The sequence below is a fragment of the Sphaerodactylus townsendi genome, linkage group LG10 (genome assembly GCF_021028975.2).
Source record: "Sphaerodactylus townsendi isolate TG3544 linkage group LG10, MPM_Stown_v2.3, whole genome shotgun sequence".
Classification (NCBI taxonomy): domain Eukaryota; kingdom Metazoa; phylum Chordata; class Lepidosauria; order Squamata; family Sphaerodactylidae; genus Sphaerodactylus; species Sphaerodactylus townsendi.
The window spans coordinates 61,368,396-61,380,597 of record NC_059434.1 but is presented as its reverse complement, the minus strand read 5'-3'; the positions used below and the strand labels follow the sequence as shown (position 1 = coordinate 61,380,597).

At 40.6% G+C, this 12,202-nt stretch overlaps 1 protein-coding gene across 3 annotated transcripts in view; it reads right to left on the bottom strand.

The window, feature by feature from the left end:
* The window catches only part of SEC24B (SEC24 homolog B, COPII coat complex component), a 36,411-nt gene extending 24,692 nt beyond the window's left edge, over positions 1–11,719 (bottom strand). For 2 of the 3 annotated variants that reach the window (XM_048509458.1, XM_048509459.1), the window contains exons 1-4: positions 11,546–11,719; positions 8,760–9,455; positions 6,804–6,965; positions 3,038–3,142 (exon numbers count right to left, since the gene is read on the bottom strand). In XM_048509458.1, the coding sequence (XP_048365415.1) occupies positions 3,038–3,142; positions 6,804–6,965; positions 8,760–9,455; positions 11,546–11,657 (1,075 nt within the window). In that variant the 5' untranslated portion in view covers positions 11,658–11,719. The remainder of the gene's footprint in view (positions 1–3,037; positions 3,143–6,803; positions 6,966–8,759; positions 9,456–11,545) is intronic. The other variant, XM_048509460.1, reaches the window with a different exon arrangement.
* Positions 11,720–12,202: the final 483 nt, after the last annotated feature.

Genomic DNA, 12,202 nt, shown 5'->3' with positions numbered 1-12,202 from the left:
CTTTTAATTTACTTTTTAAAGGATGATAAACTTCCAAGATTTGTTTTATTTATCTTAATGAAGTCTGATTAACTAAATTTATCTTAAATGAAGTCTGATTAACTAAATTTAAAGTCAGATTTTAAAACCATTGCCTAGATAATTGCAGGTCTCAGTAAAGCTACAGGTCCCAGTAAAACGTTAAACTTCTTGTTAAGAGCCAGCAAGGATCTGAAAATAATAAGAATTAAAAAAACTGTATTAAACTTTTATAAACCCGACTGAAATCTCTGGATGCTTCGTCAGCCGTCTCTGTCGATTATTCCAGGCTGCTCTCTAACTAAGCACAAGAGGCCTGCCCCAAACAAACAGGCCTGCACCAAACAAAGTTTTAAGACCCTGTAGCAGGTAAATAGATTAGGGATTATGCAGCATAATCGTAGTTGGTTGCTAGGCTATATCACAGCCAGCCCTATGCTGTTTCTAAGATAATTCTTAACTTTCCTTGCCGACCAACTGGGATAGTAGAGGCAAAATGAAAACCTTCTGAAATGTTTCACAATATGGCATTCAAAGCATGAGTTAACTATGGCCCCTTCCACACATGCATAATAATGCACATTCAATCCACTTTCACAATTGTTTGAAAGTGGATTTTGCTATTCCACAGTAAAATCCAGCTTCAAAATGCACTGAAAGTGGATTGAAAGTGCATTATTCTGAATGTGTGGAAGGAGCCTACGTGAAAGCAGTAACTCCCAAATTAGAGCATTTTTCTGTAAAAAAAAAATCCTGACAAATTTTTTGAGTAACAAAAGGGAGTCAATAGCTTGGCTCCCATTTTCTATTCATAATCATTTGAAGAAGGTAAATGTTTTTAGGTTTGCTACATAGCTTAAAAATAACACATAAAGTTTGAGATAATCCAGAAAAGCACAGACGCAGCCTGCTCCTTGCTAGCTGGATATAGCTTCAGAACTTGAACAATTATTTCCAAGGGAGCCTCAGTACTCCAGTTTTTATTAAGAAATGCAATCAACATTCAAACCTAATATTTCACATTTAACAGCCCCATCCAAACGGCCAGGCATCTAGCAGCAGTGCCACAGCCAAGTCACCCAGAGACGCTTTCCAGAGGCGTGGGGAGGCTTGCAAAGAGAAAACGCCTCCCTGTCGCCGAGAAGCCTCTATGGGGCAGTATAGACTTATGTTGCCTTTTCTGTGGCTTAAGTTTAAACCAACCAACCGCTGCCAGCGAAGACAGCAAATGGTTCCTCCCACAGCCACACCTCCGGGCTGCCCTGTTGCACCGGCAGTGGAGGCAGAGGGACACTGCCACCGCATCCTGAGCTATGTCCCACCACTGGGGAGGGCGACGGCTGCAAGCTGGCGGTTTTGCTCCTCCACCAGCATTAAGTGCCCAGGGGAAGGCAAATCTGCCAGATAGCCAAATGCCACTCCCACGTACAGACCCCCCCTTTGGATGGGGCCATAAAACTACTTCAAGAGATTCTCAAAATTAAACTTTGGACATTACATCACTAACTGAACCCTTTCCCAAGGACGCTAGGAATGTTGAGGGAAACAAGAGGTCAAAGAATATATATATAAAAATGTAATTATCATTTCATCCAATACTGACTGAAATGCATGGTCAAATTGCTAGCAGTAAGGGAGTGAAACAAGGTCACTAGTCAAACTCTTATATTTTTGCAATGGATTTGATAGAGATGGACAAACTGCACAAGCTAAGTAATATACGTCTACAAAATATTTCAAACCATATTAACATGCCTCAATGACAACCCCAAGTTATGCTGGTTTTTAGAATAACACAGAAACAGAGAAAGGATGAAATGACGATAACTGTCTTTTCACTCAAATGGAATGAAGAACAAGTTTGTGCAGATTAACATTGAAGGGGATAAGAGAAAAAGCCTTTGGGGAAACGTCAACAAAATAGCATTACAAGAAACGTTACAAAAATTCCTGAGGGGCACATCAATGCATGCCAAGTTGACACCGTTCTCATGCACCACGTAGGGAAATGCATAAGAGCACACGCGACACAAGAATACTATTAATTCTTCATGAATATAGCAACAAATAGTTTTAAATAAATGTTAAATGGGCAATTCTAAATCTTAATTTTTAAAAAGACACTGTGCCTACAGACCACAATTTAAGTATTTATTTAATTGTGGCAGCTGAATGTTGATCACATGCACTAGAATATGTTTTTGAAGTCTAAGTTTAAACTAAAACAAAATGGGTCTGCTGAATAATTACTCATTGCAAAATGAAAAAAGCCAAATGAAACAGACTGGCAAACAAAATTACCATGCAGTTAAGTTAGCACTCACAAATCTTCATCCACACAACGAAATGAAAAACAAAATCAAAGTTGCCACAGAAGTTTGTGGGTCTCAGAATGTATTTGTGTATTCAGTAAGTGTAATCCTAAACAGAGTTATACACTTCCATAGCCCACCAAAGTCAATTTAATTAATTTATGTTGTGCACCACCGGGAGCCTTTGGGGAAGGATATGATAATAAATAAATAAATAAATGGGCATAGAAGGTTTTAACTTCACTTAAGATTGCAGTTAGTTATGGACAACCTTTCCATACCTGCAAAATACCAAATTATGATAATATATTGAACTGTAAAGAAAGCAACTGATGTTTATGCTGAAGTAAAAAAAAATCAGATTATTTCTAATATGAAAAATTCAGCAAAGGTTGTACGCCGCCCTGAGCCCTGTTGGGATAGGGTGGTATAAAATCTGATAAATAAATAAATGAATAAAAGTAAATATTAAAGTTTACCGGAAGCCATGATAACTTAAAAAAAACACAAACCTAACTGTGTGTTCAGCATGCACTTCTGTACCTTTGATTCTAAGTGAAATGCTTACTGAAGAGGGTTCTTTTAACATTATTGATCTCCATCTTTTAAATCCTACATTAAACAGAATTTCTGACTTCTTCGATGATTGAGATAATAAAAAAATGGGCACAAAACATGAGAAATACTGGTGGAAAGCTAAAGCAGACCTGCTTCCTCATCCTCCTCATCCTCTTCCTCATCATCTGTACTTGATGACAAGGGAGTTGCTGGAGAGCTAGCTTGGTTATTAACATATCCACCATACTGCATGCCTGTGAAGTGGAAAGCACAAACACATGAATCAGACTGTCTGGAAAGGTAAGAAATTGAAAGCACAAATCAGAGCATTAAGAGAGAGCGAAAAACCAAGCATCGTAAAGGACATCTTAACATGAAAAGTTGGCAAATTACCCAAATAGTACAAAAGTATTTCTTAGCAGGCAATTTTTAATACTGCAGTTGGGTTAAATGTTAGTAGCAGACAAAGAATGCTAGTAGAACGAAAACAACTCAGTGGGATACATTGTTAGAAGTTACAATTTTTAAAAGGATTTTACAATTACCACAGGCACAAATAAAACATTTCACTACACAACCCTTTCCATATCCTTGAGTGACACAACTTTGGAAATAAGTTAGCCATTCATGAAATGAGTTTTTAAAAATGTTATTTGTCCTTAATCCACACAAAATGTGTCAACAACTAAGGGCATCATTATATACCCTCTGGCTGTGATCAAACAAAGTAAAACACATGGGATTGTTATGTCACTACACATACCTTTCTAAGCATGGTAACAGGGTACAGCATTAATAAATATGAAGTAGCATTCATATTTGGGACATACTACCCTGTTTCCCCGAAAATAAGACATCCTCTGAAAATAAGACGTAGTAGAGGTTTTGCTGAAGTGCTAAATATAAAGCATCCCCCAAAAGTAAGACGTAGCCAAGTTTTTGTTTGGAAGCATGCCCGTCGATCAGAGCATGCAGCTGTGGAGCGGAAAAATAAGACATCCCCTGAAAATAAGACATAGCGCATCTTGGGGAGCAAAAATTAATATAAGACACTGTCTTATTTTTGGGGAAACACGGTATTGAATGGCTACTATGAACCAGCGTCTCCAAGCTGAATTTGTATTGATCTGAAATCCACTCATGAAGACTCTAATGTTTCATATGCTAGAGAAAATTAAACTATCATGCAAGAACTGAGATCAACAAGGGTTCTTTGGGAGTTCAGACAGTGCTAAGCAGAGATTGTACAAACATTCAACAAATATTTTCGGACCTCCGCAGCATATCAGTCTATGTCTGAATGAACATGTAGAAGCCACAAAATGCAAATGCACCACTTTTAGACATTGTTTTCAGATCTTACATATTATGATTGCTCTCTATAATATAATGTATCTTTCAAAAACAACTTTCCAAAATCAGTGCCAACATTCAGTCCATATTGATAAGAACATAAACTGAAGAAAAATTTAAGATACAGACTATCATCAGAGGTATCTTGAAAAGTTAACCTATAGACACCTGTTACACTGTATTGTGTTTGAGGCAATGAAGCATCATTACAGAAAGCTTGTGTTCCTGCCTTGGAGGAGAGAGCCAGAAATGGGAACAGAAAGAGACTTGGTTACAGTTCAATCCAATGCATGTTTGCTTGAAAGCAAATCCCATTGAATGCACTACAGTTTATCACCATATAACTGTTGAGCACTGGGAAGTTCACTTCTACTACATTTCTACTTCTTTTCCTCAAGATTGCAGGCTTTCAGTAAAATACAGATATGGAACTGAAAGTATCCACTAATCTCTTAATTGCCTCCTTATTTTTATTGAGACACTTATCTAGACAAAGAGAATTCAACTTTAGATGTCATTAAGAAATGTTTAGATGTCATTAAGAAATGTAACTCAGGACCCACTATTCCACCCCATCCTATTGAAGGGATGGAAGTAAATATTTATTCAATTTAGAAAAATAAAAAATATCCAATACATATTTAATTTGTAAGTAGCAGAACACCTCCTCAAAACAATATAGTTCAGATAATGAAGTTTAACTGTCATATTTGATCACCAGTTTTTTTTAAATAATCACTTATTAATCAGACACTCCCAACTGTGGCTTGATCTAGGAGATAGCCAACACAGATATTACTAGTTAAATATAAGTTAATGGAATATACCTCACATTCCATTAACTTATATCTAGATCATTTGCAGCCTTATCATAATCTTGTCACATGTATGACTTAAATGACATTTTGGTTGCCATGGAAGAGGCAAACTCCCATCCAGTAGAACAAGTGCTGACTTATAAACCGGGGCTATCGGAAAACAATCAAGCCATTATGAACACAGCAGGATAATTTGGGACCTTTTTTGCTCACACAACTGGTCCTATTTCTGTTCTCTTGGGAATCACAACTCTAAAGACAGCAAGAACTGGATGTTCATCCTTGATCTGAAAGTCCGTTTGGCTGAAGCTAGTAACACCTTACTGAGGAAACAAGATACCGGACAGTCCTTGTTTTCTGCTTAGCGCCAGCCACTAGTGCAGGTCACTTCCCTCCAACCAAGTCATTCAGGTTTGATACCTTGGATTTTGTGACCACCTCCTTACTTTAAAAATCAGTTTTTTCTCTCCCATTTTGTTGTATGTCACTATTGATACTTTATAAATAACATACTTAAAATATCCTTTCTACCCTTGATAATGGTTCAAGGTTTAACTGATACAGAAAACTATGACTTGATGGTAGAGCAAGTCACCAAAAACAAATTGCTCCAACACATTAGCATCTGCATGGCTCTCCTATTATCTTTCAGTTGCAATTTAAGGTACTGATCATGCCCTGTAAAACATTAAATAGTTTGCCACACTATTCCCATTCCAATATATTATTACTGTACCTAAAATCAACAGGACGTCTGCTAGAAAAGATCACAAGGACTTGTCGGTCAGCATCCCTTGTTGACTATTCTTAGTTATGAAATAACCTGTCCTCAAATTTTGTTAAAATATGACTACCTGTCAGAAGCAGCGGGTTTTGGCAGAAGGATTACAAACCCCACACTGTCAGACACACCAGGTCTACTAATAGAAGTGATCCCCACAAATCCCAAAGCTTAAACTCTTGATTTTGGAGGTTTGGTTGTCCTGATAGAAACATAATGTGTGTCTTTAATGATCCATTAGTGTAAATCAGTGGTTCTCAACCTTCCTAATGCTGCGACCCTCATGTTGTGGTGACCCCCAACCATAAAATTGGTATATATAAAATATAAAAAGACCATTTTCCGATGGTCTTAGGTGACCCCTGTGAAAGGGTTGTTCGACCCCCAAAGGGGTCCCGATCCCCAGGTTGAGAACCATTGGTGTAAATTATCACCACATAAAGGTCCACGCTCACCCACAAGCTACTAATTTCTGAAAGAAAATGAATTATTAGGGCTGCAAAAGATCCTAGTGGGAAATATGGATCTGAACCCCGCACCACCAATCTGACAAGATGAAATAAGTAGATCGTCTTACACGTTTTTGTTCAGATACAGAAATGAAATCCATGGTTACCTTGACGTGAAAACAAAGATGCTGTAGCCTTTTGTGTGTGTGGTAATTGTGAAGAGAGAAAGGGGAACAAAAAGCATCTTCCCCTTTCTGTTTTGTTTTTTCTACCTGCATCTGGAAATTTGTTCCTAGCCTGTATGACATTTAGTTCACGAAAAGAATCCAGTTCTTGTAATTATGAAAATACGCACTCAAATTAAGCATTTTCTCTTTGGAATGCAATACCAAAAACATAATAGACGTAATGGGCTTTAAACACCTTTTTTTATCCCTAGCTTTAAATATACAGATAACACTGAAGTGTGTGAGAGTTTCTCTCTTTTTTTGCTCTTCTTCCACATTTTTCATACCTTCATGCATTAGTGACTTTGGTGGATGCTTGATGGAGGAGGCAATGGTAGATTTGGCTGTTTTCTCCACAGCAGGTGTTCTTTCTGAGGAAGTCACAGCTGAAGAAGTTCCTTGAGCAGGCCTTGTAGGCTGAACACTGTGGTTTACAGGATGTGGTGGTCCTGCAACATCAACCAAAAAATGAAAAATGTACATCTGAAGAAGCAAGAGAACACTGGTGAATAGCTGTGCAACAGTTTCCTCAGGCTAGACCAAGAGACAGAAATTAAGTTCTTACCTGTAAATCTCTATTGTTAAAAAGAAAAGTGCATTTTCACTGTTAGCTTTTATAACAGCACCACCAAAAAAAACCCCTATATTGTGAGCCATCATGATATAAATGGTGCCTGCCTTATGGCGCAATCCAGTTGAAGGAAGGGGTGCTGCGGCAGTCAGACGCAGCACAGCAAAAGCACCACCACATAGCCACCAAAAGGACTTCAGGTGGCACAGAAAGGCGGGAAAACAAAAATCCCTCCCACCATCCAAACTGCCCTATAGGCAACACAGGATTACATTGCACAAAAGTGCAGGTCCGATGGTTAGAATTCCTGGAGTGGAATGCCAGTGGAAGCTGACAATGTTGGCTCTGCCCTCAGGAATGCCCCAGACCACCACCACCCCATGCCAGTGTCCTAGAGGACACCAGAACTGCTCCATAGCGGCACTGACTTCTGGGTTTCGCCACTGTGGAGTTGAGGGGCAGCCGGCTGTGGGTGCCTTTGTTCCCTCCGCCAGTAAGGGGTGCTCCTGCACCAGCAGAAGGGGAAAACTCATTGGCATCTTCTTCCACATAGCAACCCTGGTATTTCTTGGTGGTCCCCCATCCCAATATTAACCAGGGCTGACCCAGCGATGAGATCAGGCTATCTAGGTCAAGAGTAGTGGCTATGCAATGATGAAGAGGAATAACCTGTAAACCATCTGCAACACAGGAAGAATTTTGTCTCAGAGGACAAACACAAACTCATTAAGCTGTGATTCAAACATTAAAAATAAAACAAGACCCAATATGATCCTGATTAGTTAAACCTTTGTATCAGGGTAACAGATAACTTGAGATTGAATTCCCAGAGACTGTGACCATGCTCAAGTTATTCCAAGATGTTCTGCTAAATAAAAATTTTGGCAAACTTCTCAAAACTCATTGGAAACTACTGCATGTAACACATTCTAACTTGATTTGCTTCACTTTGTAAATAAATACGCAACAGCTTGATACCAATACAGACCATCAGACCAGTATTGCTGCAAAGTCTCCAACAGAGGATTCTTCCAATCCAGCTGCCTAGCACACTCTCATGAGATGCCAGGAATTAACCAAGGGATTTTATGCACAAATATGCTCTACCAGTAACTTAGGATCAGTCCTCTAACTGGCCAAGAATGGGCAAATTAGGGATTTCAGATAAGATTAGGATGCCACAAAGAATGGCAGCATCGGGGTGTGTGTGTGTGTGTGTGCGTGTGTGTGTGTGCGTGTGTGTGTGAGAGAATGACAGGTAAAGATCTTGCATCCATGAAGTAGCCTACTGACTTTCAGCACCTACAGCAGGTACATTTATTTGCATTTGCTCGATCGTAAAATCAAGGGATGGGACTATCTTCTAATAAAAGGTGCAGATGGGTCAGAGGAACTAGCCCTACTGTGCCTTGACTTACTGTGTTTTACTTCTCCAAGCACATTTGTACCCTGATTGGATCATACTGAATTGGCTGAGTAAATCACAAACTCCCACACTCTTTGAGTGATGGAAAGCAGCAACATAAAGTAGAGGTCAGCTCCTTTTGCCCAAGCATGAGTGGAAAACACATGTACACAGTCATTTAAACAGGATCAAGAAAGATACAATTGTTTTTTTAAAAAAATGGCTGGCACTGCCATGAATAGTCTTGGCTTTGCTGTGGTACTTTACCTGTACTCATTGGATTGCCTGGATTTGGCAAGGATCCTGTAAAGCTTCCACCACGCTTCCCTTCAGTTGACTGAAGTTCTGGAGCAGACCACGATGCAGAATTGTATCCCAAAGGAACTTTCTGTTGCGCTGCAGGTGCTGTTCTGTCTTGACTATAGGCCACTTGTCCAAGAGCTGGTACACCTTGAGAAGTAGGCACTTGTCCATATGGAGCGCCAATGGACAAAGGAGGGTACGAAACATTAGGATAAGCAGCAGTAGAGACAGACGGCATAGCATAGTGACCAGAAGGAACTACGAATCCCTGAGATGGAACAGAAGAGCTGGCAGAGTGCAAGGCTGAAGTACTGTAGGGGGAACCAAACGAAGAATAAGACTGTGAAATGCTGGTATGTAATTGAGATGCAGAAGAAACCATTCCATGGACGGGTCCGGATGATTCCACCGTATGAGGAGCCCTACTGTACAAATGTTGCAACCCCTGTGTGCTTGCCACGTGAGGAGTCGCAGAAGATGCAATCACATTTTGTGCTGGAACAGAGTGGCGGGTAGAGTAATAATTGCCACGATAGTGGTTATCCAGCTGTGAAGGACCAGCTTTACTGGGCACTTCTGTGTAGTGTCCAGAGGGAATACCATAGTTTTGAGAATATGAGCTGTACACAGAGGGAAACTGCATCTGATTCTGCACTGGACCTGAAACAGAGGAGGAAAGTCCAACATATTAAAACTGTATGCATTATTTATTCAGAAACTAACAAAGTATCTTTTGCCTATAAAAGCTCATACCACAATAAATCAGTTAATATTTAAGAGTTTGCACTACAATGTACCAACACATTTTATTTTCTAGGATTGCCCCAGTATTCAGTAACGCTATGTTACTAGTATGGACAGCAACACACAAAAACTCTTTTGTAACAAAGTACAGTTGTTCATTATTACAGGCACAGAAGAACTCCAGACTAAAACTTCATGTAACGCACAAGTGAGGGCCCAAAAATTCTCCCACTGTTGCCAGGAGACAAAGAGAAGGGCAGCTTGGAGAGGCAGATACTAAGCACAGGCAATGCTCCATCTGAGACAGAGGTCATATGGCTGCAGGTTTCTTCCAGGTCAAAACACTTCACACATTCAACTGCTAATATTTCAAAGTCTAAAGAAGGTAGATAAAAACACCAAGATAATAGCACTGGGGGACCAAATGCTCTTGTTGTTGTTGCTCTCCCTGCCACCCATGCCTCTTCAGGTGGCAAAATAGCTGCGGGCTTTTGGTACTCGAAAAGACATGTGGCAGGGAGGGGGACAAACACAAGGAAGTCTGGTTCATCCACACTGTGAGGCTGATCAGGACTAGGTCTTAACAGCATTTTTAAACCCCCATATGAGACTTTAAAATGGTGGTGGCATCCTTGGGGTGGGCCCAGGGATACTGTCACATCTAGTTTGGACCTGAGGTGTACAGGGCACACAGAGAAATGGGAGGTCAGATTTTAACAGTACGTGCCAAGAAAATAGTAAGCATTTCCAAGCAGAACTTAATATTTTGCTGCTTGTGATAAAACATGACATATAACCTGCAACCACCCACTGTTATTCCACAACAGTGTCAGATTCAGGGCAGCTGCAACTTCAGGACTCTGTTCTTGCTCTCCAGTTATACTTACCCTTAACCACTCTTCTGTCTCACTCCTTATATTGAACTTTTAATCTCCAGTGTCTAACCTGGAACTGTCAAAATCTTATTCCTGTTTCCCTTATTCCTATAAAACTCCTGTTGGTTGGTTCAGAGCACCATACTCATTGGCTCCTGTGTTGCTGTGGTAACGTTCACTATCACATCACTCTTATTTTTTTGTTAAAGTCAAACTGAAAATGGCTTATGAATTCCTTGCAGCCATTTCATTTTTACCACTGCATTTTTACCACTGCAGTTTATGACTTCCACAAAACTTCTGAAAAAACAGATACGGTTTCATTAATAAAAGCACAAGAAACTGATGAATCCTAATAATACAGTTCCTAATGATCACCAATGTAAGGGTCCAATTTCTAGTTATAATAGCAGTAGTTATAATAGATACTATGCATTAATCTTCTTTTAAAAAGACTACTAAGAAATTACAACAATCTAAATTCTGAGTTGTGCTTTTTTTAACAAGAAGCTCTGAAAACTCTAGATTCCAAACTAGAAATATAAGAAAGAGGAAAGCACAACAATTTTAACACTTACTGTCATAACAAAACATCGCATGCTTTACTCCAGAATTAAGAACGCATGGGTATCTTTGACAGTCAAGATTTTGTACACGTCAAGGAAAATTCAACAGACTTAAGCTTCACCTATCCATCAAAGGAAGCAACCAGGTGAAATTGGAACCGCACCATATTTTTTGTCCGAAGAACAAAAGTGTGTTTAAGAGCTCCAAAAAGCATCATCACAAACTTCTTCTACTGCAAGCAGTCCTTGCTCTTGATTAGCCATTGCTATTTTGATATATGTTTGATAAACCAACTTTTGACAAGCGTTCTTGCACTGACTCCAACAGGACTTAATCCCTGGTCGTGTGCGTACAACGGCAGCATTAGAATATAAAGGCAAATTCAGATTCAAAACAGTTAACTTACAGGATGCCTTTTCTACTTGAATATAGTCAAGGTGGCTCACCGGAAAATACTAAAACTCACAACATAATTACAATAAAACACTACTACATCGATTCCCGGATCTCCAACACCGCCTTATCAAGCAACGGAACACTTTTCAGAATTCAGCAATAATTTACCATTGTGGCAGCCCGGGTTGGCGGAGATCGTGCTGGGCCCGCCCGGAAGGGAGGATCCGGTTGCTGTGGGCACCTGGGGCGGCGGAGGGAAGCCGGCCGAAGGCACGGACATGGCGCCTTCCTCTTCTCCGGCGCTTCTAATTGACTCAAGGGATCGGAGGGAGGCAGAACGCGCAGACGTCGCCAACGGAACTGACGCCATGTCCCTCCTCGGAAGCAGGGAGACGCGTGAGAGCAGAAGGATCCTCAGCTGCCGCCCCGCCAGCCCACAGCGCCCCTAGCGGCACAAGTCGGCGGCAGCAGTTCTTGGGTTGCTTCAGAGTGGCGACCCACCAAGCGAGGGAGCCGAAACTTGTTAACGGCTGCCGCGATAACATGTTTCGAACATAAGAACAAGCCAGCTGGATCAGACCAGAGTCCATCTAGTCCAGCTCTCTGCTACTCGCAGTGGCCCACAACGGAATATCCTGCTGGCATCATACCCTTCTGCAGCGCAGCCCCTTTCCTCCCCTGCCCCAACTTCCTCAGGCACCATCTCCAAATTTTCCGAAATCTGGCAACCCCACCTCGCTTGCTCCTGCAGACTAGACAGGAGATGATGGGTGAGCTGAGGTTTGTTGGGATGGAGTAATTCAAGGCTCCGTCTTACAAACAGAT